Source organism: Tachysurus vachellii, chromosome 11, assembly GCF_030014155.1.
Source record: "Tachysurus vachellii isolate PV-2020 chromosome 11, HZAU_Pvac_v1, whole genome shotgun sequence".
NCBI classification, from domain to species: domain Eukaryota; kingdom Metazoa; phylum Chordata; class Actinopteri; order Siluriformes; family Bagridae; genus Tachysurus; species Tachysurus vachellii.
In genome coordinates, this window is record NC_083470.1 from 7,322,442 (window position 1) to 7,350,408 (window position 27,967).

Sequence of the window (27,967 nt, forward strand, 5' to 3'; positions counted from 1 at the left end):
TCTTGTAACAGTCTTCATTTATTTATCTACTGGCCATAATGTCAAAATGAAACAATTCAATCACAATATTGTTCTTTGAATTATATTACAATCATTAGTAGAAATTAAAAAGTTTATTTTACATGCATATACAAACAGTAGTCTATAAACCTTCTCACACCAGACTTGCACAAAGGCTGGAAATCATATTAAAAGGTGCAGTAGTACTACCTACAGTGCTGCCCAGCTGGATTTTAAAAGACCAATCATAAACCACCGATAGCTGGTGATCACTGGTAGATGGAGATTTGAAAGCCATGCTGCCTGTGAGCTTTACTGTGACAGAGCAAATCCAGTGATTACTAGCTACTGTTAGCGTTGTTTCTGAATTACTGCAAACACAAAGTTGTACATTTCTGTATCAGACTTCAAGAATGAGAGTATTCTGCATTTTACGTGGTGTATTATTATTACAGATGCATGCAAGGACAAGGCTGTTGTAATGTAATCTGACATGGCAGCTCATAGTAATGAGATGGTTTCTTTTTCTGGATCTGTTAGGGTGCCTTCTGCTACTATGTTGTTCAAGCATGTCCACAAATCTTCGTGAATGTTTACAGAAACAGTCATGAGTTCTAAAGCATCATCGCATTGACTATTCATATTTCTACAAAAAGACATCGCTCGAGATAGTAATGCTTATATAGAAATTATTATTACTATTATTATTATTATTATTATTATTATAGCCCGTTAATCATTAATGGATTTTATTGACCCATTTTTAAATTGGATGGTATACCAATCAATGCTGAACATTTCACTATGTTTTATTAATTGGGTGAAATTAGCTGCACTAAAAGACGCTCCCTGAGACCAGATTAATGTACAAAGTGCAGAGCATGAGGCTCTGCATGGGGAAGAACGTTCTGTTATTGACCACTGAATCTTAGCTGAGTGCTATAGATAAAATTCAAATGAAAAGTATTCTGATCAATTTTGCATATACTAGATGTACCTGTGCATCAGATGATCAGCACCTGTGTTATTTGCCAAAAAAAGGGACTAGAATATCCAACTAATATAAAACAAGGCTCAAAGCAATACAGCTCAGCCAGCATGGTAAGATAGCTGACCTGGTAAAAGAAACAATTAGGATTTATTTTTATTTATTTATTATTATTATTATTATTATTATTATTATTATTATTATTATTATTTTTTTTTTACAGATTTTAGAATTTCAGAGATTATAAAGCCTTGGGAGCTCATAAATGTACTGTCTGTCTCTTTCTTTTTAAATATAGAAATGTGAGAAATAGATATTTGTTATTTCTGGTACTGTTATGCATTTAGAAAATTGTAGCTATTATTTCTTGTTTTTTGGCAATAGGAAAAAAACAGCCTTTCTTCAATATCATCCAAACTGCTCAAATATAATATGTATACGCCTAAATAAACTCAAGTAATCTGAAAATTAAGCTACAACAGCTTCTTTTGGAACCAGAACAATTAAACTAATTTTGTACATCCTTTACTACATTCCTTTTAAACAATATTATAATATAATTAAAAGGTTTCTTCTTGAACAAAGAAGATATACAAGTACTTCAGTGCTTAGGAAAATAGTGTAAATGCAAATGTATATACATTATTGTGCAAATATTAAAAAAAAACAACTAATAATATATTGTAAATGTGTCCACATATCCCATAAGACATTTCTGTCAATAACAGGGTCTTCAAATCAATGTTAATAGACAAGTTATGAGTTTAACAGAAAATCTGTCCCTTATTAAACCATAAAATATCCTCTAAAATATTAGAAGAAAGTGTAACCAACATCCCTTTTGTCAGCATAAGTGCTCAGAAAGTACTGAGATTAGTGGATCATAAAATCACATTTTCTCTTTCTAAAAATCTTTTTTTTTTTTCAGGCTGATTGCCAACTCACATTTAGGTCACTAAAAACATAAAACTATTGCAATAATATGTAGATTTCTGGATTAACAGTAATTGATAGACAAAGCTGCAGATCAGTAACAATGCAAGTTAGGGATATGATGTTTTCTGGTTCTGTGAGGAGGCATCAACTGCCAACAATCATTCAGCATTCAGCTTGTTGACACAATGTTAGAGAACAGTCATCGCCACCTCAATTCCCCCCAAATACATGGCAATGGAACAGTCTGAAGTCATTTAAACAGTAATCAGTCAAGAGCAAACAAGACTCAGATAGTACGGGTTCGACGTATTGCCATATCATAAATAAAAAGCCAATTGAATGTTCTGTTTGTGGTGGTGTGTTTGCCACTTGTGTGTATGCATAAGCATTGTGCGTGGGTTTAATCTATATGACTGATCAGGACTTGAGGGTGTTCCCTCACAGCTGCCATGCTCTGAAATTCCTCTCACTGATTCATTCCTCTCACTGAACATCCAGTTAACATCGCTCCACAAACAGATCTATCACTCTCTATCCCCTGTCCTCTCTCACTTGGTTACCATGACACCCTGTTTTATAATTGGTTCATTTTTCCCTGCTAGTATTTTATAGTGTTGCCATGGTAACTGGGATGATTGAAGTCCACAGTGCCGCTGTTTTCCAGCGGGGGCAGCAGAGTCGCAGCACAGCAGCTCAACCCAGACTGAGGACCTAACATCAAAGAAAAGAAGGAGGACAAAGGGCACCTGCTTTGTTACCGTGGCAACACATAGAAGAAAGACTGGGTGTTGGGGGCAGATGTGTTCATTATGGGGCTCCCAATGAGTGACACAGTAACATGTGAATCGCACCCCGTGGTGACAAAAGTGTGGAGTGAGATAAAAAGACAAGCCTGACACTCTAGACTTTACATCAAAGCTTAGACCTTGTTGCCAAAGGTGAAAGAGTGGTGACCCCTGACCTCTCCTAGATTGTTAATAATGAACATAGTTGAATTTGGATACACCCCAACAGGAGTAGTAGTGTAAACAGAGAGGAGAGAGGTGAAAATAGTCAGAAATGTAGGGTCTAGTAAAAGAGGTTAATGGGAAGACAGACATTTAAGGCCCAGATGGGGCAGGAAGACGCTCGATAATCCAGGTGATCACTTCCTGAAGGACGGACTCCGCTGTCTCAGGCAACTCATGGTGCAGGGCATGGTAGGCTCCGTCATATACCTGATATGCAGCACACGCACACACGCACAGACACAGATGCACACACAAAAAAATGAGACTGTGACAAAGATTGTTGTTGTTTTTTTCATACTGGTGTTAAAAATGCAAACAATTGTAAGACTGGATAGACAACCATATAGACTACCTCATAGATTATCCACATGGTATAATCTATTATACCACATAGATTATCTACATGCTTATAAGCAATGTATGTTTAAAGTATGTCCCAGAAACAAATGCGCTGCATGCATAATGTGATGTGACTGCAGTGAACTGGACTTAATTGTCATTAGATGCCATGAATTTACATAAAATAGTCAATCATTTTGAAAAATATACATAGTTTGCAAAATGACTTAAAAGTAAGTCGTGCTGTGAGACCCCTAGATGTACAACATTTTATTAATAAATAAAACAATGCGTTGATATACCGTACTGTATGTTTTTGAATGTTTAGAGAGCATTCAGCATCATTCAGCATTCAGCTTGTTGACACAATGTTAGAGAACAGTCATCGCCACCTCAATTCCCCCCAAATACATGGCAATGGAACAGTCTGAAGTCATTTAAACAGTAATCAGTCAAGAGCAAACGAGACTCAGATAGTACGGGTTCGACGTATTGCCATATCATAAATAAAAAGCCAATTGAATGTTCTGTTTGTGGTGGTGTGTTTGCCACTTGTGTGTATGCATAAGCATTGTGCGTGGGTTTAATCTATATGACTGATCAGGACTTGAGGGTGTTCCCTCACAGCTGCCATGCTCTGTTGCCATGCTTTGTTTAGGTTGGTTGGTTTGCCTGGAATTCAAACTCTGAGCTTAAGTGTATATCTGTGGGACTGTGTACTGCATACCTTAATTTTTTTGTCAGTGCTCTTAGCTTGGTTGTGCATGAGATGAGATCCCCTGATATCACAGAGCTTGTCAGCAGTTCCGTGCAGAAGCAGGAAAGGCCAGGAGATGTTGGGAAGCTCTGTTGCGATGCGGCTTGAAGCAGCCATCAGCTGCATCCCAAATGATACGCGCAGACCTCCATGATAAACCAGCTCATCTGATTCGTATGCCTGTACCTGCAGCACATGAAGGGAACTGTGTTCAGACCAATTGTAGCAATAACCTCACCATTTTTAGAATAATTCTATGATCACACGTTCAACAAATGGCACTCAATATAACCACCGTCAGATTTTTGTAAATGTGAACCTTTGTAGCTCGCTCCCAAAAATAAATCAAAACATATGCGTGGTGTTTTGGGAAAACATGCCTAATTGCAGAAAATTAGGTTTGGCCCAAATTAGGGTCCTTAAATCTATTGAATACTTTAATTTGACACATCAACTTCAGGAAGCCATAAAATATTTTACTGAAATAATGTGGAACTGTTTTTTTCTTTTTCTTTTAAAAATAGACTTTGTCTTGGCTGCCTGACACAAAGATCAAGTTGACAGAGGAGAAAGTTTAACAAATGCTGCTAAATCTTATGCTGTTAATGCTAGTCTGCCTAAAGATGTCTAAGACTTCACTATTTAAGTGATTTTCTCACACACGAAATGCCACATGTTGATCGTTGTATTTCGCTATTATGTGCCATAGCAAAACAGACATAACCCTAATCACTTATGTTTGAAAACAGATACTGGCTGTCAAATTGTCTGCGATGGTCCAGCAGCGTGGGAATGGAATGTTTTAAAAGCAATTTTCTCCTTTTTGCTTTTGGGGATAACCATATTTTAAACCACTAAACCTCTGCTTGTGAAGAGAAACACATTTCAGTTCGAGAAAACCATATGTAAAATATTTCCTACAGGTAGGAAAAATGGCTAGACATTCAGATAACAGAGGTATTGCAATTTGTGTCAAATATGTCAAATTTAGTTCTGCTTGTTAGTATTATGTCAAACACAAACCATGACAGGGCTGTCAGAATGAATCAAAAAGTATAGAATATATACTTAGGGAATTATACAAAATACAGCAATGCTAAGCTGCCATCGTTGGGGCCTTCAGCTAGAACCTTCTTGCCCAATAAGCCTTTATATTCTTCTCCTTCATGTATATGATGTCAGCATTTGTGATTGCTGGAGGACGTCTTTCTGTCACTGCTTCCTGGGAGGGGTTTTGTGGCCGTATAGAACTGAGATGAATGTTGGATAGTGTGTCTTGTGTGCTGTGATTGCTTTGTCAAGAACCTTTCAGTAATATCTCATTAAACTTGCCATGAACCTGCTCTTTCACTCGCTCTTAAAATATCTGGATTAGGGATATTATATATGTTTTCCTTTTTAATGTTTCTCACGTATATATGTTATACAATCATTACATGTCCCTGTGGACCGATTTGCTGACTGTGAAATCCTACCGAACATCCCGAATTCTTAAAAATTGGCATTATATATGCTTTCTTTTTCTGAGCAGGAAGTCCCTGCTTTTCTAGTGTTGTAGGAGCTATTTGAGTACTGCTTACTCTTTGATCCTGTCTGAACTCCCTTTGTTATTCTTATTGGAGTTTAGTATTTACTGGTAAACCTGACAAACTGAACCTGACAACCTGAACAAAGACTTCAGACCCACCCTATTGTATACTTTATACGCTTTGTTGTGAGCTTTAAATAGTTAAGTGGTGTTGAATAGAAAACTGCAATTTTAAGCTGGGCACCTCAACCGGTTATTTCTGCTTTGATAGCCAAAATGAATAGAGACATTAATGAGCTAACAGACAAGGTAGCAGACTTTTAAAGAACTTTAGGGAAAAAATACAAATAATGTATTACTTGGAAATCGGCAAACATCCAAAGTAGCTAATAGGAACGCTCACTCAAAGCTACAATACTGCCACTCTATCTATTTCACTGTTTATCATAATGTTCTGTACAGTCACAAATACATCCATAGCACTAATCAAACCATGCAATACTACACACAAGAATAAAGAGTGCTTTGGCATACTTCCCAGATCATCACCTAGACAACCTCCAGCCTATATGCATTCACTTGGCACTACATCTTGGCATGGTTTCCAAAGCTTTTACTCAGTTAAAACCAATTTCATGTCTGCAGAAATATTAAATAAATGCAGCTGACTGTGTCAAGACAAATGACACGTTTAGTGTTGCTGGATTTCTTGTTCCCTACAAACATAAGTCGAGGTTGTTATATCAAAGAGGCTGTCAGTGGTCGATACACGAGTGACCTTCAGCTTCCTCTAATTGTCTGTGGCTGAAAGAGCCTGGAGCTGGCTTTGCTGTGGTGAAAGCTTCCCTATAGCTCAAGTCAGATGATCTGATTCCCACAGTCCTGGCTGATGACAGGTGCTCCATGATGAAAAACAAGTTTATGTGATCATACTTGCAGAGCTTAACCCTAATTTACCTTTCAAATACTAATACTAGATGACTAAAACTAGTATAACTACTATTGAAAACTAAAGAGCAATTATATAAAAGATAATTATATAATTCACCTCAAGGTTATAATAACAATGAAATATAAAAAAAGAACAGTCTAAGGCTTTTAAGAATATTGTAAAGAAGGGCTGGTTTTGTAATTAACTACATAAATAAAAAATATAAAACGTTTAGAATTACTCATATCCTAAAGACTTTGCAAAACTACAGCAATAAATCGCAAATTTATTTCAGTGAAACTTGTCAAAACCATAGTGTATAAATACTGTTAAACTCTTCAACTCCATAAATGCTTTTAATAGAAAACTACATCACTACATTCACTATTATAAAACTACATCACTTAAACAGATGACCGTTCACACACATTCTGAGTTCACTACCTGTTTTGGGTCCCGGGAGACCAACTTGGGATCGATGGAGCCGATAGAGAGGCCGGGAGCCATATGGTTCAGGACTTTAGCAAGAAAAACCTGCATACAACCAGAAAGAAATTAGCCTTGATCAGATGAAAGGGTAGAAAAAACCCCATTCAAGAACATCTAGAACAAGAAAGATCCAAAACAGTATCCAGATCATAAAGGAGCCTTAATTTTGTCTCTCTGCCAAAATGAACTTGAGCTGTGACATTTAGAATCAATAGTAAATTGTATTTATATAAAAATATTTTTACAGTGATAGGTTATGTAAAATAGACAACAAAAATAACGACATTATTAACAATGACAAAAATCATGAGGCAAAAAAAATGAGGAAAAAATGCTATAGTTTATTTGTATAATAATGATCCTCATGAGACTAATTTTCATTTGGACATATCGGCAAGTGATTTCAGTGTGTAAATTCAGAGCACACACAACAATAGCACTGATTGTCACAGCAGGCCTTGTAAATGAGGTTCAATTTGTGTGTATCACATCTATTTGCAATTAATATTGACCCATTTTGAAATATGGCTTGAAGATGTGAAGATATGGCTTCATTTTATACAAATGAAGTTGTGCCTAAAAGCCGTAACCTTTTTCTAAAAAAAAGGAGAATGGCATCTTACAAGATTGGTTAGTTTATTTAAAAATGTCAGACAACTACCGAAATGCACAAATATACAAACCAAACCCCAAATGACCGTGATGAATAATACAGAGACTGAAACATGACCTGTGTGTTTAAATATTTAACCAGGTTTCTGCAGTCAGTGTTGCTAACTTACTAACCACTGAAACCTGTTCCTCATTTCCCACAACACCTCACTCTACTTACCCCCCCCATACCACACCCTCCTCACCCCTCAACCATACTCTTCTCATTCCCCTCCCCTCCCCCACCATACCACACCCTACTCACCCCTCAACCGTACTCTCCTCATTCCTCTCCCCTCCCCACACCATACCACACCACACTCTACTCACCCCCCATTCCACACTCCCCTCTCCCCTCAACCGTACTCTCCTCATTCCCCTCCCCTCCCCACACCATACCACACTCTCCTCACCCCTCAAGCATACTCTTCTCATCCCCCCCCTTAATAAAATAAGTATATACATTAAAAAAACACTGGCATTTTTTCTACAGAAATACAGCACTGCAAGCCCACAGTAACACTGATATAGAAAGAAAACTGTGTGTTTTGTGTGTAAGGATGAACTTTCACCTTGAAGGGTGTGGCAGATTCTGGGTTCATCTGAATCATGGGTGCAATCAGAACCACACCGGCAAAATCCTGTGGCCTCTCACACACAGTCAAAATAGAGATGGCGCCACCCTGGAGAAAAACAGATACACTCGTCAGGGTGCTTGAAAAGAAAACAAGTTAATGCTCTTCTCTTGCTGTACTGGGCCTAGTGCTCCTGCTGTCTTAGCGAGATAAAACAAAAACATAGTGGAAATTAAAAATAACAGGTATCATTAAAGTGAGAAAAATTCACTGAGGGAGTAGGAATCACTACTAGTCACTGTGCCACTGGGCGGCCATTTTGTTCTCTCAGTGTTGTTCAGTAGTTCTTTATTAGAGCTTTGAATATTCATGAAGCGAGTTTCAGACTCAAAAGAGGTTCCCAGCACCAAAGCACTACTTAGATTCTAAGTCTTAAAACATCTGCACAAATGCACACATTACACACATTACTGTCTTTAAAATGATAATTTCATTTAACATGTAACCTGTAATATTTCTACCACATGTACACGTCGATGTGCACAACATTCTCTTTCATGTTATCAAATTATGGGACATTAGAGGGCGTGTGATGGAAAGGAAGATCATTGTTTGTCCAGGCAGTTCCTCTGAGATCCCAAGGTGGATTAGAGGAGCAGATAAACACGCAAAATGAGCAAAATTGTTTAGCATGTGCTAGCATCCGAACATAGCCAAGGATGCAAACATATGAGTTTAACAATCTCACTATTAACTGTAAGAGCTTTACAATTACTTAAGTCATGTTTAACAAGTTTACTGCAGAGACAGGAACAGAGCAGATTCTTTCTGCTTCTATTACACACACACACATGCACACGCACACACACACACACACACACACACACACACACACACACACACACACACACACACACACAGCTATTAGGAATAAATAGATGCATTGTCTTCATGGCCCCATAATGTGCTGAAGAATTAAAGCTTATGTAAGACTATAACAATTTAGCATTATATGAGATGGGAAAAAAGAGAAAAGTGAGAAAGAGAAAATCTAAAGAAAATATAGAAGCTACAGGGAACAAGCGATACAACGGACCATACTAAAAAAAGGATGAAAAACAAGCTAATAAATGAGGCGATGTAAAATACTGTGGTTTCGATGCTGAAATGTGAATCTGGTGAGCTGTGCAATGACACAATGAAGAGGGTGTGCTGTTATATCTGTGCACTGTGTTGTGAACGAGATGTGGAGGAAAAATGGGAAATGGGGGAAGGTTTTAGAATCTATGCCATATGATCTATGATAAATATTAAATTATACCACAGAACTGTTGAATTTCCAAATCTTCAAATTATATTGTTATATTAGTCTGTTAGTTCAAATTTGTTATAGTAAAAACTCAAAATATCATTGTAGGGCAAAAAAATACAGATTAAAAATATTTAAATAAACAAAACAGACTTACAGCATATGGCTTTCTCCAAAGAACCTTACATTTACTTATAGTTGTGGTATATCAGTAGTCCATCATCTAAACCACCGAGTTACTATTTTAACACATATTCTAAAAGTGTTTATATTTCACGCTGAAAAACAAAATTATTGATATAATGAAGTTTTCTGCATGGAGAAGTTTATTTAAAATTTATGGAAGGAGTCTCCAGTGTCAGCTTTGTAAAACTCAGAGTAACAGCAAAGTTGTTTCTTTAAATAAATAATACATTTGTTACTAAACAAATAAACGAATAGGAATTTAAAAAATAGCAGAATTAAACAAGTTAAACTAATAAAATACTAAAGAATTTTTTTCTTCATAATGAACTAACAATAAACTATCATTTCTGTTGTGCATGTTTACAATAATATACCTTATATCATATAAACTCTTATATATTATTTTATTTATCCTATTTTAAATATGCTCAATGCATGTGTGACGTGTGTAAAAAAAATCATGCTGGAATTCAAGGATTTCCTCTCAAACTCAATCCAACATATTATACAGAAACATCATCAGCTGGTAAGAAAAATGACCAGGTTTGGATGCAGTGTACGTGCTCATGTTGTTTGTGAGCATGTACATGCTCATGCAGTTTAGTTAGTTAGTTAGTTGTATGCCTTATGAGCCACAGAGAAAAGAGGTGTTCCCAAAAAGTTCTATTATTAAAACACTAAAGCATCGACCACCCTTCCTTTCTGACAACCTCGACAGGCTTCAGCTCAAACATGACATCAGCTTTTGGCTATCACATCCACCCAAAACCTAAAAGGTGTACAAACATCTTTTCGACTCAACTCATCGAAGCAGGTGTTTCTAACTTGCTTTCCAACCCTTTTATTTTTGAAACACAAAACAGATTGGACACTCAATAGATGAAGAAGGCTTAAAACAACCAAGTACAATAACAGCCCAGTACAATAACAATAATGTTGATAGCATTCAGCTTGAACAAGATCATTATCTTTAACAAAATTACCGACACATACAAGAAAACTACTTCCCTTTTTTGTTGTTTGTTGTTAACAATTCACATTGTCTCAAAGCAGCTTTACATAAGTATAGAAACAGAAGAGAAAAAAGAAAGAAATATAATAAAAATAAGAATAAAAATAAGAACAAAAAATAACTAAATGAATACATACATTTACAGTTTAAAATTATATTAATTAATTTAATTTAGATTAATAATATTAATTTAAAATTTAAAATACTATACTGTTTATCTATCCCTAATAAGCAAGCCGATGTGATGGCGGCAAGGAAAAACTCTCTGAGATGATATGAGGAAGAAACCTTGAGAGGAACCAGACTCAGAAGGGAACCCATCCTCATTTGGGTGACACTAGACAGTAAATAATAGAACCAATAGTTCAAAGAACCAATGTTGAACAAATAACTTATCACGTTGATTACTGGTTAACATGTTTGACCTGCACCTCCAGGGTTGGGGGTTAGATTCTATCCTGGGGTTTCCTCTGGGTACTACGGTTTTGTCTTCAAGTCCAAAGTCATGCATTGTAAGCAGACTGGCATCTCTAAATTATCCAAAGTGTGTGAATGGCTGTGTGAGTGTGCGTTCACTTATCCCCTGGGATAAGTTCCTATTTCCCTGTGACTCTGTGTACAGAAAATGGATGGATGGATAGATGAATATAAGTTATAAAAGACATGACTCATTAGGCCAGCTGGGTTTTATTCCAGAGATGCACTGATGCCATGAGTAATTACTCACAGATGTTCTAAAATATTTAGACATTCTTAGATGTCACACAGACAAATTCTAATTCGAGGAAAAATATATATTCTACTCAGTGGGACAGATGGGAAAACACAGGGTTTAATGGAATGAAAACATTGAAGTGGCTCTCTGACGAAGTGCCGCTGGCATGCGGAGAAAGTGGAACACCCAGCCAGTCTAGGTCTTTTTGTGTGTGTGTGTGTGGAAAGTTAACTCATTTATTCTAGAGTTTTGGTAGTATGTACTGTGTAGGATACATATTCTATCACATGTTGACTACAGCCACAACAAAAGCTAAGAACCTTTGCTTCATCTATTGAGGCTGGTCTATCAGGTAACATCTCTGAAATGGAATATTAAAATCACTCCAAAATAAAAATAAACTAGCACATGCTTTCTTTTTAACATTTACTTTGGACTACAGCAGTATGCTGCTGGCTGGCTGCCCTGATGTCTTTTAGTTAGTTTCGAATGCAATAGCTCACAACCTTACCAGAAATAAACAGCCAGAGGACATAACCAAAGTTTTATTCCATTTACCCAGGCTGCCTCTTAAGCGCTGCATTGACATTACGTTCCTCTAAATGGTTCAGTATATCTTGCTGATCTCCTGAAATAGTATAGCCCATCATAAGTACCTCACTCAGCTGAGGTGGTTGGTTACACTTTATCAGAGAGCTTAAAGAAGCCTGAAATGTTTGCCAGTAAAGCTTTCATAGTCTATTAGAAGAGTTAGGAGAACTTTAGATGTCTATCAGGAAAGGGAGGATGGGTACTAACTAGCATGGGGTAATATGTGAATGCATACATTGAAATACAATCTGAGATGAGGATGTCGCCTGCATCTGATGCGGCCTCATCTGTGGAAGACAGCTGCATAATCTAATGAAAAACATTTATGTGAAAAAATGATTTCTGGCTTTTGATGTTTTCTTGGAGCTTGATTCATGCAGAACTCTTCTTTTCTCTGGCAACTTAATATGTAAGCCTCTGAATTTTGAATAAACAATTTTACTGCATTAGCTTGAAAGAGAAAAGAGCTCTGATTTCCAACTTATTAAACAGTTTAAGGAGTGATGGAGAACAGAACGCAAAAATGAAACGACGTGGCGTCTGTCATCACTACCTGCTTAATAGAACTAGTCGGTTTTATTTTTATTTTTATTATAGTGAGGCTTCCATCTCACTATAGGAAATGCAGTGAATAGTGAAATTGAATAGATAATCTGCCACAGAAAACACTTTCTCTAATAACTACGGTTGAGATGAGGGTTTGAGACACGCTGTCAGAGAAGTGAATGGCTTACGCCTCCATCCCCCAAGTACATACACACGCCTCTACTGGCCAATCACAAAGGAGGTGGACGGCAATTTGGACACTTTGGTGACTTTTTGGGACTTCACATGCTGTCCCATTCTGATTAAACATGTGCTTTTTATCCCAAAGATCACTGGCAAATAGATTCAGAGGTAATGAAGGGTCCAGAGGTCTGTGTCGACTACCGAGTTATTAGTTAATTAATTATTTACAGTGAAATTAAATCTGTTTGCTTTATCATCAGATAAAATAAAGCAGTTCTTGTTAGAGCAGTCGAACATTTGAACTGTATAAAGTATACATTAACCGTCCACTTTAATAGGAACACCAGTACACCTGCTCATTTATGTTGTTATCAAATCAACATATGGCAGATCCATTGTGTATAAAATCATGCGGATTCAAGACAAGAGCTTAGTTAATGTTCACATCAAAATCAGACCAGGGAAAAAGTGTGATCTCTGTGAGTGGCAAGGATGTTGGTGCCAGATGGGCTTGTTGGGCTTGAACTGCTGAAATTTCACATAAAACCATGTCTAGAGAGAATGGTGCAAAAAAAAAAAAAATAAATAAAAAACCCAAAAACTGTGAGTGTGCGCCAGTTTTTACTATAGACTTCTTGTCAGCTCAGTTCGGCCTGAACATTTTCCTCTGCTCTCTCGCCTCAACAAGGGTTTTCAGCCTGCAGTCATAGGCCACACTTTTCAAACCATTTAGGCATACAAGGATTTCTATTAAAGGAATTATATACAATGTGTGTATGCACAGCATACTAGCAAATGTAACCACAAACATTTTAACACCCTTTTCCTTTAGGTGTACGTTTGTCATGATAATTTGAGGCAGAGTGATAATCAAAGTCTGAGGCTTTTCTAGCTAAAACACAAGCTGATACAGAGCCCAAGCCATATTCATAAACACAATATGTCAGGGTAAAATGAGCTCTGAAACAAAACAAGAAGCTAATGACTGCAGACATATATATACACACATAAGCTACTTTGCAAAACACAAAGGGATACACAGATAATTTACTTACACTCAAGGTGCCCTCAATTAATCAGTGCTATAATATTTTGAGAGATAAAGATATCAAAACATGCATTTGCTGTAGTAATCGGATTAGGTTTTGACACACTCTGGAGAGAGTCAACTAATAAATAAATCCCATTATTCTTTATAGGCTTTGTGTGCTGAGCTCATTTTTTTTTTTTTGCGTTTTTTTCTTCTAGGCCTGCTTTGCTTTCTGAAGACTTGTGTATGTAGATGCTTCACATGCTGAGCACTTTCTATCGATTATTTACAAGCATAATATATAGCTTATTACATAATATTGCTTAATCAAGCATATTTTAGCTGAATGATTAGACTTTGCTGCCCCATTGGGATGTAAATAGAACCATGTTAGACATACTGAATATTAAAGCGAGTAATATATTTGTTCATTCATTGACAGTAAGCTCTTTATGCTGGTCAGGGTCACGAAAGGCTCCGGTGTCTACACACACTTTCCTGCCTCTGGGAAATTTAGAGTACTTAATCCAACTAATGCTTTTTTCTGAAGTAGAAGGATACTGGAGAACCCAGATGATACCCAAATCAAGAGCAAACCACCTGGTTCTTGGAGCTTTGAGGTGGCAATTGTATCTGATTACTACACCACATTGTGGCCTTAAAAATACATTCTGTTCCAAATAATAATAATTATAAATAATGACGTTAATCGTTTTACCGATTTGAAAAAAATAGCTTTTCGTACTTGCCCTTAAAAGGACAAAAAAGGAAAGCGTGTAGCCAGAGTAAAAGCATGATCAAGGACATAATCAAGGCGTATTGACAAAATTGGATGCAGGTGGCTGGATGTGGAATTTGTATCTTACCATCGAGTGGCCGAGGATGAAGACAGGCAGGCTGGGGTAACGCGTTCTTATCAGGTCGATGTGCTGCAGACAGTCTCTGATGTAGATCTGAAAGTTTTTAATATTCATCCTCTCTCCTTCACTCTGCCCATGTCCCACTGCAAGAACATTAGAGAGAGAGAATGTTAATCAGAAATGTATTATGGGAATTAATTGAAATTAAGAGGATAAAAAAAATATAATCTGTCGTCTGTGACACACACCCACACGTTAATAATATAACTGAGAATAAGCAAAGGAACAGACGCTGAAATGAACAAAAGGGAGAAATGAAAAGAGGGTGGAAGTGTAAGAGAGGGTGAAGTGAAACCCACTGAGAGGAAAATTGCTCGTCTAATGGAGCCTCCTATGATTTTCAATTGAGGTGTCTACACATGGCGAGACCTGACACACAGTGTTCCAGTTCTCTCTCTCTCTCTCTCTCTCTCTCTCTCTCTCACACACACACACACACACACACACCTCTATCTTGGAACATGGTTTTGTTGTATGAATCATTAGTTACCATGGCACTCCAACATCAAGTGACATTTAAAAAATATTCTGGGCACGTACACTTGATATTTTCCCTCGATATGCTTCACCCCCTCTTTCCCTTTTCATCTTTCATCTTCTCTACACACTCTTGTTTTCTCCCTTGTCCTCTCTGTTTTATTGTCCTTTCCCCCTTTGTCTTTCTAATCTTCTGACACTTCACATTGATTCGTTTTTGTATAGCTGGGAATTTGTATTTGTGAGTGTGTGCATATGAGCCTGTGTGTGTGTGTGTGTGTGTGTGTGTGTGCATTGGCAGCATATCTCAAAGCATGAGTCATGACAGGCACGTCAAGTGCAGAACAGTGTATAATCAATCAAATACAGCTGTGTGATTTGCTTTTTTCTTCAATACTCCGCCTGTTCAAGTGATGCACACTTCATAATAGAGCTTAACTTCCATAACCGAACACTATGGAAACATTTGGATTAAGCCAGCTGTTCCTGTTCTATAAATGTGTGCCCTGGATCATTTCGGGCTGGTTAGGCTGTCACTCACCGTGGTCATGAGAGAACACAAACAGGGAGTGTTGGGTCAGTGTTTGAGCGACGTCGGCGTACCCACTGCAGTGCTCTCCAGCCCCATGTGCCACAAACACCAGTGCCCTAAAAACAAACACAAACATTTTTTCTTTAGTCACAGGGAACTCTTCAGTTGTGAAGTGAATAAGACTGATATAATCTTGTACAAAATGTGTAATAGCATTTGGAAACTCTCACACCATTCACAACACATATACAACAGTTTATACTTCTGTTTATGCCATGCTTCCACATGGCACAAAAGAATAATGTTCACACAATTGTTAAAATAGCATTAGTGTGAATACTGGTAACTCCACAGCCATCAGTGACCAGGAGTCAACATAATTGGTTGGTTAATGGTTAGTTGCCTGTGCTGCAGCATGAGCAACAGTTGGAAAATGTGCGTTTGACTGTCTTCATATATCTCAGAGGAAGCACGTTAACCTTCACCCTCACCATTTAGTACAGGCCTGGCCTCGCGAGCCGCATGCGGCTCTTTGCCCGGTTTCATGCGGCTCTTACGTTCATATCGAAGTTTGTATTTGTGTCTTTTTAATGTTCGTGTTCGCGTCGCTTGAGTTCAATACAGTATTTTCGTCAAACGCGCATGTGAGTGGGATGAAAATACCTCAGCGTTTCCCAGTAAGAGCAAGATCATTTGAGTAAACAATTTGTGTCAAGTTCGCTCTCAAAATGGCAGGGGAAAAAAAGGGTGATGTTCATGTGTGCCCATGTGTATGATGTGGCTCTTTGTGGTAACATAGTAAAAAATGGTCTCTTGGTCTCTGACTGGTTGGCCACCCCTGATTTAGTATTTATATGTATAATGTGGGAAAAGGTTCAAAGAAATGAAATTTCCATTTCAATTGCAGTGAAGAATCATTGCATGCATTTAGACTGTATCCCAGTGTTTGGGCTGATTTGTTACAGCAGTCAGTTTTGCTACAGCAGTTACAGTCGTTCAAAAGGTGGCATCCAATGTGTCCTACGTATCTAGCAAGGTTTTAAACATTTTGACTGTTAACAACATGATATTACCAGGATAGTAGGTAAGGTTTGGTCCAATTAAAGAAATAATTCAATGCTATCTTGGTTAAATTTGTCATTCATTAGATTTAGTCTCATCAGTCCATTCAGTGAGTAGATGGGAGTGGGGTCATCCTGAAAGATACCACTAGTGTCAGGATAGAAATGTTTCAGCATTGGACTGTATTTATTTGCAGAAAGACTTCCATCTAAGGGAACAAGTGAACTTAAACCAGGGCAGCAAGATAAATAGATGTCACAGCCAACCAGGGATATACCTTTAATTTATCACTCAGCTATAAGTATTGTAAACACATGTTACCTAGAGCAAACTTGGCAAAGATGAGCAGGTGATGGAAGATGTCATGGCATTAAACTCTATGGCATTAAACACAGATATTATGAATTACATATGTCATGTTCCAGTCACAATGTACAGTATAGATGATTCAAGACTAGTGTTAGGGTTAGGGTTAGGGTTAGGGCTAACCCTAACCCTAACCCTAACCCAAGTATACTATATCTGCCTTCTGTTTATGAATTGTTTATGTCAGCCTCATGATGCCCACCACCTACAGGCAAAATAGTGTACATGAAAATAGTGCATAACGTGCACACACATACACACACACACACACACACACACACATCAAGTCTGACTGAGTAACATCTTAATGCACTCACAAACAAAAGTTGGGGCCAGTGCACTACCAGAGTTTAGTTATGGCACATTAACTCAGAATCTAAAGTTCGTGGAGAGAAAAACATTTTCTAATATTTACTAACATTTACTCTCATGCAGACTAATTAACCGGGTCATCTCAGTCCTCACGATCTTCAGTTCTGATGTCTAATGGCATCCTGACAAAGAAATTCTCTACCAAACATGGGTGTTTGTCCAGCCGTCTGTTCTGTATCAGATCTGGCACTCACACACATTTTCACTCACTCTCTCACTCTCTCTCTCTCTCTCTCTCTCTCTCTTTCTCTCTCGCTCCCGCACGTAGACAGACAGACACACACAATTTGTTTTTCTTTCTGTTCTGTGCCCACTCTCTCTTTACTTCTCAGAAAGCTGGGACTGGCTTCTTTTGGATATAGCTTTGGTCTATCTTCTCAGAGGAATGAGAAGACACACACAGACACACAAACACACACACAAACATAAACAGAGCACCCTCTGTCCTCGTTGCCCACTCTGTTTCATGGTTTTCACCCTTTTGCAGAAAGAAACTCAGGCATTCTAATCCTATTTTGACCTACTAAACTACACACACATACTAAACTACACACACTCACAGTGTTATTCTCACATATATATTAGAGTCTAGGTGATACTAGGTGATTTCTGGGCATTCTGTGTTTAATGTGGGCAGAATGTAATATTGACAGATTGTAGATCTATAATAAACATATAGTTTTTATGGATAGCTGATTTGCAATAGAGCCATATAATGAATCTCCTAGTAGGAGGATGTGGGTGAGATTTTTTATTATTATTATGTGGAAAACTAGTTTATTTTAAAAATGTTATTTTAAAATGCCTCCCAGAGCAAGATATAATTTTATTTATTTTTTATTTTAGGATCTTCATGCCAGTCGGCTAAATCTGTAACTTTGCTTTTTTGACAAGAAATATTCTAAACATGGGTAATACATTTATTTATACTGGGCTAAAGGATTTGTCTAAGCATATAATAATCTAATACTATAATAGTGATAATATAGAGATACCAGTGCACATGGTGAATCCACTGTATGACTGTAATTCCCATCAGCCACTGCACCTCCCTGGACCATGTCACATGACCACTTGCACCTGTTTTATGTTTTGCGTTAAATGAGCATTGATATCAGAGTCCTGTCTTATTAAGACATGACATGAAAAAAGCAGGAAAAACATTTGAAAAGACGTTGCGCTGTGTATAAGCACTTTATCCTCCCAGATTGTTTAACCGTCGTACAATAGAAGGGAAGGGATGGGAATTGGCAATGACTGTACTGTTGGAAAATGAGGTAGGAACTCATTTCTTTGGTTAAAGCAAACACCAGTGTGCATGCTGTGCTGTGCGAATTTTCGCAGTTTGGAAACTTATTGCTTGCTTCCATGTTTTCTGGCTGTCTTGCATGTGTGTGTGTGTGTGTGTGTCTGTGTGTGTGTGTGTGTGTGTGTGTGTGTGTGTGTGTGTGTGTGTGCGCGTATGTGTGTGTGTATGGGTGTTTACAGCATTGCACGTTTTAGACATAAAGGGCATATTAAGTATTGCAGATGGCAATCTACATCCCTTAAGGGGATACTGCACACACACATACACACACACACACACACACACCCACACACACTACAGTTGAGTAGAAACTTCTTCTTCTTCTTCTTTCGGCTTTTCCCTTCAGGGGTCGCCACAGCGAATCATCTCTCTAGTTGAGTAGAAACTATTCACACTTAAAAACGGCTGCGGTCTGAGAATAGCATCTTCTCACAAAGGCCCTCTTCATTAGGTTTACGGATGGAGGAGAGAGGAAGAGAGGGAGAGGGACGAAGAGAAGGATGAAAAAAACAAGATAATGAGGGAAAGTAGGACAGAGTTCAGAGCTAATGAAGTTGGATTAACATTCCATCTCTCTCTCTCTCTCTCTCTCTCTCTCTCATTCACTCCACTTGTTTTTAGATGTTCTCAAGGCAATTAAAAAGTAGATTAAAAAGATTCCTTCATCACCACAGAGCACAAAAATATCACAGTTATGTGTGTATTTATGTAAGGCTACATCTTCTCCCATATTCAAAGTTGCTGTATAATTATTATCCATGCATGTTAATGATAAGGACTAATATCCACATGCAAAGTATTTCTGAGCCTAAGTTCCTCGTTTTTGTGTTGGTTCACGAGTTCATCGCCCTGCTTATCTATCGAACAAGCTGTCAATCATTAGTGCTGTGGATCAGTCTAACAGCGTTTCCCATGCCTGTTAAATTTTGAACTCTCTGGCCTCATGTGACATCATCATGAGTGGACACAATTTTTTTTACATTTACACTTAATAAGATTAGGATCTGGTGTCAGAGCACTTGTGAGGGTGGGGGTGTGGGGTGTGGGAGTGGGGGTGGGGGTTGTGCTGGGGCAATCCAAATTGTTCCTAATTTCATATCCTCTTCATGAGGAACTGGAATTTACAAATCATACATCATACATAAATGTTTGTTTTTAAAAAATGGTATAACCTGCTGCAGGGGTGTGTGTTTGAAAGTGGATCATGAGTAGAAGGTCACTGCTGCTAGAGGTCAGAGGTGCCTCTTTCCAGGAGAGAAGGCTGTGTGTGTGTTTGTGTGTGTGAGTGTGTGTGTGTGTGTGTGTATTTGAGGTTTTGCATTTTCAGTTAGATGTATCCAGTGTCATTGACCCAAATAGTTGTTTTGAACATCCCAGTGCCATCAAGACATTAATAAAAATGGAAACTCAAAGCTGTTAAAATCTTTCGACAGTTCCAGACTTCTATCTGTCTATCTGACATCTATCTGTTTTTTTTTTTGTTTTGTTTTGTTTTATCATGCTTTTATTTGCATTTTAATGATGTTTTATATGATGTCAAGAACCATCTGTTCTTTTTGTGCTGAAAGTGCTTTGGAGTTCCTGGAGACTGAGACTAATGAACAGAAAAGGATGACAGTTTGTTGTAATATAAATATTTTTGGGTAGGAAGAACATATTATTCAAGGAAAAAAAAAGAAATACAGGTTTTCATCTAAAAACAAGGGCAAAGGTAAGGAGCTTGTTAAACTGAGAGTTAATGTTGTTTTAAGTGCGTTTTTATTCGATTTGTTTTCCTCTTAAAATGTGCTGACAATTGCAGTTGACTTTATGATTTATGTTATTTTATACATGAATATTAAAAAAACACAACACATCACTGTGGGGATGAAAAATGACTTGATTCTGTTTCATCTTCTGGTTCATTATACACAAAGCACACATAAGTTCATTTCCAGCACTAATAGCAGGCAGAGCAGGAACCCAGAATGGACACATACACATACACGCACACACACACGCACACACACGCACACACATGCACACACACACGCGCACGCACGCGCACACACGCGCACACACACACACACACACACACACACAAACAAACACACAAACACACACACAGCCTTCTCTCCTGGAAAGAGGCACCTCTGACCTCTAGCAGCAGTGACCTTGTACTCATGATCCACTTTCAAACACACACCCCTGCAGCGGGTTATACCATTTTTTAAAAAACAATCTCTTGTCGCTCTCTCAAGCTTTTTATCTTTTTTCTCAAGCTTCTGTCAAATTTTATTTGTCACATACACAACCATACACATATATATTGTCTGTTTTAGAGAAAATGTAATACATTTTGAATAGGGTCAAAAATGCAGAATAAGATAAATATAACTGGAAATAGCTCTTCAGAGCCTTCAAAATAACTGGAAATAGCTCTTCAGAGTAGCAATGAAACAAAGTGTGAAAAATAAATAGACAAAAAATAATTCAGCATATGAATATACGGTGGTATGGATACGGGATGACGGTTATGATTGAAGTGCATCTATGTAAGTATGTTGAGTTTTTATGCACACTTTAGAGGACTTTTAAAGAGAAATCCTAAAGTATGCACACAGGAAGCTTGTGGTGAAATAGTTAACAGTGAAATAGTTTGCAGTTAATCTAGATTAGCCCAATCCTCTAGATGTGATTTATTTATTTATTGTTATATTTTCAGTTATATTTTCATATATTAATATTTTATCATGATACTGTATCTGTGGCTGTACTGACTTCTAGGATCACTGTCTGTCCTTTCTGATCTGACCTAAAATCTGATTTATTTTTTATGAAAAAATAATTGTTATAAAAAACATTTTTGCTGAATACAGTCATTTGAGTTGATTGTGATGAAAGAATAAACACACACATGCATACACACACAAACACACACACATGCTAGGTTTAAGATATTTCATGTGTTGGCTAAAGGTATTAAAGGACCTGTTTTTGTGTGTGTTTTTGTGTGTTTGCCTTTCAACATATCTGTAGGGGCAAAAACTCTGAGAAGCTTATCAAGCAGAGAGAGAGAGAGAGTGAAAGAGAGAGTGAGAGAGAGAGAGAGAGATTTTTACCACAAAATCCTTAATTTAGTGGAAGGTGTGGCTCAATCAGGGCTCACAAGTGTCACGCATTGAGCATGACAGTCACTCATTTCGGTCTTTTGTCACACTCTCCCGCCACACATTGTATTTCTCACACAGAAAAACTTACTATTTATCATATATTTAATATGCTGCAGCACCCAAAATGTATCTGTCCGCACCGCTCTCTCTACGGAACCGGGCAGTTGTGGTTGGAGATGACACTCTTGCCTATCTTCAAAACTTGAGAGCCCTGGGCTCAATAATAACAGCATAAATAAATTAAAGACGTATTCCCTAAACTTATTTTTAACTGCAGTCTGCAGAAGTATTTGGTTTTATAAGCAACCAGCAGATTGTATAAGCATACTTTATACAAATTGAACATAAGTGGATGTCTGAGCTAGACTCTAGTCCATGTCAGATATATCAGTATGCAGGCTATGCCCAAATAATAGACTTATTACTGACATGAGAGGAAAAATCAATCAACATGTCTGTCCAAACAGTAACAGTTATTATTTTATATTAAAACATCTCAAGACATAAAAAAGATCATTATGATACTTATTTTTGTCAGATTTTTTTTCCTTATTTTGGTCTCATTGCTGCTTTAGAGTAATAGTATATTCAGTCATCTCTGTATGTTTGTATGATGGAGATTTATACAGAAATAATAATAGAATAAAAACCTTGATCTACACGTTATACATATGACTAATTCTTTAAGTTGTGTGATTAATAAACCAGTGTTCAATCATCCCTTCTCCTTTAGCTTGACTGTAGTCGTGCAGGCATGCAAGTGGCAAATAGTCTATTTGAACATGAGACTGAGAGGCTAAAGTTTTACCAAAACAAACACATCTTAGCTGTATTATGACTTCTGGTCCATGGTGTATGCAGATACATACAGTATATCCATGTGCACACACAGCATATGCACACACACACACACACACACACACACACACACACACACACTCTCACCTCATGTGGTCTGCGGTGACACTGACCTTTGGTCATTAGGAACAGTCATTAAATTAACTTGACACAGATGGGGTGAGGTGGTTACTAGGGTTACAGCACATCTTTGGGGTTGTGCTACAGTGACAGGAGGCTGAATAGTTACCACGGAAACAGCAGGAATGGGTTAGTGTAAGCTTGAGTTATGACCACATTTACTTACATACACACACACACACACACACACACACACAGCTTTTGAGCACAATGTGAATGTAGTAATAAAGTTCTAGCAAAAAGTGTCACACATAAACACTCCAACTCAAAGTGTTGCTCAAGTGTCAGTGCATGTGCTCAAAAGGGGAAGTCCTGTAACAGTTTACAAGAACAGTAAAGCAGCCACATGTGACTCAAACACACACTGTGAGTTGGAGTATGTGTGCTATTCTTATTTAGAGAATAGTGTGTGCTTTTATTAATAGTGCTCATATCAAGGAGTCTACAATAGTGCTATATCAAGGAGTGTATGGGCTAATTCACTGTGTTAGTGTTTGATCTCACACATGCACACACATACACACACACACACACACACACACACACACACACTCACTCACTCATAAACACACACGCACACAGCAGTGGGGAATTTTCACATTTCTCATATATGTGGGTTTGTCAGTATTGAGATGAGTGTGAGTGAGTATTGAGATGAGTGTGTGTGTGTGTGTGTGTGTGTGTGTGTGTGTGTGTGTGTGAGTGTGTGAGTAAAAAGCATATGGCTTTGAACATATCCTGTATTAAATTTAGTTCACTAAAGGGTCAAACAGCAAATTTACACAACCATCACAGGACTTTTTTTTTTATATATGTGTCAGAAACATATCCATATGTGACATCTTAATATATAAAACAAAAAGAAATATTGGCTGTGTAATTACAATTATACAGAAAATGTATAATCATTTTCCTTTTAGAGGTTTTGCTGATTCTCTAGAGAGGAGAATCACATGAGCACAATGCTGTGCTTTTCCATTTGAATGGATTTGTTTAATTGTACTGAGCCTGAAAAACTGCCCTTGGGATATAATTTGGCAATGTTACAGATTTGGACTGGTTTTTCGTTAGCTGGAAACAGTCCATTCAATCTGGCAATCCTGAGTAAGCATCACAACACACAGCAATCCCAAATAACCAATTGGTCCTGGCACGGATGTTCTCGCAGAGCACAGTAAAACAACAATGATGAACTCATCTGAATCTGGTTGAAAAAAAAACCCCAACTAGTCACAATCAACCTTGAGCTCTTCTCTCTATTGGAACAATATGGGCTAGAAATGCTGTTAAACAATGCACCTTTTAACAACATAGTTACCAACACAGCACATCGCAGGATATAATAGTACTGTATATTACCACATGCTATTTCAAGATGTGCATACAGTATCTCTACATTAAGATACGTAAATCTACAGCATATTTACTTTTATATGTCACACAACTTCTAGCCACTTAATAGGGACTCATGTAACCCTGCACATTCATGTAGTTATCAAATTACGTATCCACTCAAATGGCAGCAGCAGCAGTTTCAGTGAGTCTGTGCCAACTGTAGCCTAAGGTTGCTGGAGTATGATATTGTCTTCTGCTGTTTTAGTGCATTTTGCTCTGAAGAGTTGTGCATTCTGAGATGCTTTTCTGCTCTGCACTGTTGTAAAGCGTGGTTAACTTATTTAACATAGTACATTCCCATGGGCACATAACAGCCAAGTCTCTCTCTCTCTCTCTCTCTCTCTCTCTCTGACACACACACACACTATTTCTGTCTCTCTCTCAAAAACAAATAAAACAAGCATATACAGTATTTCAATAGGAATGAAGGTAAGGTCTGTCCCTTAGAGAAACATGTCAAAGAAAATTCTTGAGTTGAAACATTTCTCTTCTGATGGGAGTGGTCTCTTCCAGGTTTACAGCTCTCGCTATCTAAAGTGCTTGAGGACTCATGGAATGATTGAATGAGTATGAAAATAATGTTAATTATTAGATGCTGTTCTCCACCAGCAAACTCAATTATACCAGTGTGCTTTGAGGGTTTTTTCTGCCTGGGGCATTGCTTTATGTTGGTAAGGTAGGCCTTTGCTTAGTTTTGTTAATTATAGTTTTGTTGATTTTAATATTGTTTTAGTGTGTCTGTAAATTGCTAATTAGTCTCTGGCTTCCCTAAGTGAATAGTAAGTTGGGCCTACTGCACATACGAAGTATATTACAAAAATATATAAATTCCATTTAGTTGGCAATCCCTCAGTTAGATGGTGGTGGTAGAGAGCACTGTTTAATCTAACGTGTGTATATATGTGACATGAATATATTCCACACCACGTTTTACTCTAGATGATTAACACTGCTAATAACAAGTGAAAAACCCAGCAGCACACGGAACACCAGTATTAATTTCCTGAATGTGTAACCAGGTAACCTGACATAGGAGCTTTCAATAGGCTTATAGGCTTCAAGTTTCTGCTATGAAGCGCACTATAGCACACTTCCTCATGTTTCTGGCCACATCAGTACTAAAAGTTGGTCAATACATTTAGCAAAAATAGGGATGTTGGGCTATGAGTAGCTGTCTATAAGGTTCATGCGGGGTAAGTACAGTATAATGTACCTGTGCTGTTTTTGTTTGTTGGGATGGGGTACTGTTTATAACATAAACCTTTTGACAGAATCAAACCCTTATTCATTAGTGTATACAGTATAGCTATGTAATATTCCATTATTTGGGGATTTTTGCTATTTTGCAGCCTTGTCTGGCAATATAGTAGAAAATATCTCGTGCACAACACTGCAGGTAGGTTAAAATTTAACTGATGTACCTTAGGAATAGGGTGCAGGCAACCATTTTAGACACAGACTATGTTAGATTGCATGAATGAAAAAAGGTCAATTTGATTTCATTGTTCCCCTAATAAGCCCTTCGTGTTAAACCCTACTCTTTGCCTGCCAGTCACAAGTAAATCTTCTTCAGGAAACAAATATCCCTTCCGTATTTATGCAACGAACACCTGAGAAGTCCAATAAGAGTTACACTACCACCAACACTGCGGAACATCCTCCAGAAAAATAAAGGCCTAAAACTATACTATTCCCTGATTCTGGGACGGCACAGCCAAGGTATGTAGTATTTATTTCTCTGTTTGGGAAGGTGCAGGTGGTGTCCTTTCTGGATTAGTAGTGCATAATTGTGTACCTTAAATGATTCACTTTTCCAGGTGAAAGATACATAGCCTACAAAGGTAGAAAGGAGACACCCTTGATGACTACATACAGTTTTGTACCCTGTGCACTATTCTTCTTAGTGCAGTAGAAGCCTTTGATTGTGGGTTGGGATTTAGCCTACATTTCTTATTGTACCAAGATTTTATAATAGGAGTTTAAGAGGGATGTGTTTAATATCAGCAATGTAAAGTGTCGCGTGCGTCACTCACTTCGGCGGTGCTTCTGGTTCCCAGTATCGGCAGAACAGGTGCAGTCCGTCAGCGTTGATGATGTGCGGCAGGTCGCTGTAGGGGACACCCTGCGGAGTCCGGCATGATCCCTCCGCTTCCGGCATGGCAGCGCCGAGCGCGTCTGCAACAAACGCACCAAGCAGTGAGATCAGATCCGCGCCGAACCAGCACGACAACACCGCGATCAGCGCGCACACCGCCGCAATGTTCATCGCGCTATCAACGTGTATTCATGCGTTCATTCATTCATTTATTCAGCAAGCTAACAGCCGAAAGTGTCTACTTAAATACAGCAGGTGACGTCACGGTGTCACCTTCACACACGCACAAGCGCACAAACATCGCCAACCTACACAAACACACCGGCGTGCGTGCGCGCACACGCAAACATACACAGGTCTCATGGAAAGTCTATTGTCCAGCTTCACACATAGAGCAGCTTCCTGCAGCTGTTATAACGCCAGCAGCTCAGTGGAATTCTCACAGAGTGCATGAACTCAATAGCAGTGCAGTATAAATAGACTGTCCGCTGACACTGGATTAGTTTAACAAGACAGACAGACAGACAGACAGACAGACAGACACAGAGTAGCTCAGCAGGAAATACTGCTGATCGACGCTCCAAATGAATCCTACACCGCAAAATCTCCACGATTTAACAAACAGCCGCAGTGTTGTGTTCATTCCAAGTAGGATTGATTGTGATTTCAGACTACAAACGAAATCAGCAATTCAACACTGATGTTTTGCTTTAACTTTAAACACACACCAGTTTATAGACGACAGCTCAATATAATCAGTGCCCATTTGTGGCCAGCTGGCAACAGAGGGGAAAAAACACTGGATTTTGGTGTCTCTACTGATTTTGCCAAACGTTTTATGCTTCCAGATAAATTATCATTAAAATGATCTTCTGACACCAGGAAAGGAATAAAGACTCTCAAGTTCAACGGATCTAAAACAGTTTCTATGATAATCGTCTATGAAATAGAAAAAAAAAAATAATAAATGAGAATAAACAAAGGAATTCAAAACAAAACAAGGAGTCGGTCCTCTTGACTTGACTCACCTGAATGAATCGGAATGAATTCAAAGAATTAACAGAAGAAAATTCCGACGAGACTGAGAGTCGGTGTTGTGTCTGAGCTGTAGTGTGTGTATGTGTGTGTGTGTGTGCGCTGTGAGCTCGGAGCGCCCTACAGATGCTGTCTGCTGAGGGTGGAGGAAACACCAATAGAGCACTACAACCACCACCACCACTACATATACCCCCACCCCACCTCTCTCTCTCTCTCTCTCTCTCTCTCTCTCGCTCCCCCCCCCCCCACTTTAACCTATATGTCAGTAGTAATCTATACAGCTCGACCGTGGTGATACTATGCATGTGCGTTTTAAAAGACAGTCTCTCTCCCAAGTTTGCTCTCACGCTGGTTATTACATGTAGTTTTAATATTAAGAAAACTTGGCTCACCTGAGACGAATTCTTGATTGATGCTGCTATTGGCCATAGGGAAATCCTTTGTGTCTAAGTGTTGAATAAAGACGGAAACACACGACGTTATAGTGCAGTTACA

General features: G+C 38.1%; 1 protein-coding gene across 3 annotated transcripts; it reads right to left on the minus strand.

The window, feature by feature from the left end:
* On the minus strand, positions 1–27,956 carry mgll (monoglyceride lipase). 3 transcript variants are annotated; one of them, XM_060881236.1, is made up of 8 exons: positions 27,865–27,956; positions 26,373–26,514; positions 15,715–15,821; positions 14,643–14,779; positions 8,202–8,312; positions 6,934–7,023; positions 4,001–4,216; positions 1–3,141 (listed from the first exon to the last, which is right to left on the minus strand). In XM_060881236.1, exons 1-8 carry the CDS (start codon positions 27,899–27,901, stop codon positions 3,025–3,027), a joined length of 957 nt encoding a protein of 318 aa, XP_060737219.1. In that variant the 5' UTR covers positions 27,902–27,956; the 3' UTR covers positions 1–3,024. The 3 variants fall into 3 exon arrangements, with proteins under 3 accessions (XP_060737219.1, XP_060737220.1, XP_060737218.1); XM_060881237.1 differs by lacking the exon at positions 27,865–27,956 and adding an exon at positions 27,463–27,615; XM_060881235.1 differs by lacking the exon at positions 27,865–27,956 and having other exon boundaries at positions 26,373–26,717.
* Between the last annotated feature and the right edge of the window lie 11 nt (positions 27,957–27,967).

What these genes read in the sequence shown, in the direction of transcription:
- mgll (XM_060881235.1), bottom strand. Translation starts at nt 26,605, where the DNA reads ATGAACATTGCGGCGGTGTGCGCGCTGATCGCGGTGTTGTCGTGCTGG. An exon ending in GAACCAGAAGCACCGCCGAA is followed by an intron (nt 15,822 to 26,372) that starts GTGAGTGACGCA and finishes GTTTGTTTTTAG; the next exon opens with GGCACTGGTGTTTGTGGCAC. An exon ending in AATCTGCCACACCCTTCAAG is followed by an intron (nt 7,024 to 8,201) that starts GTGAAAGTTCAT and finishes GGTTGTATGCAG; the next exon opens with GTTTTTCTTGCTAAAGTCCT.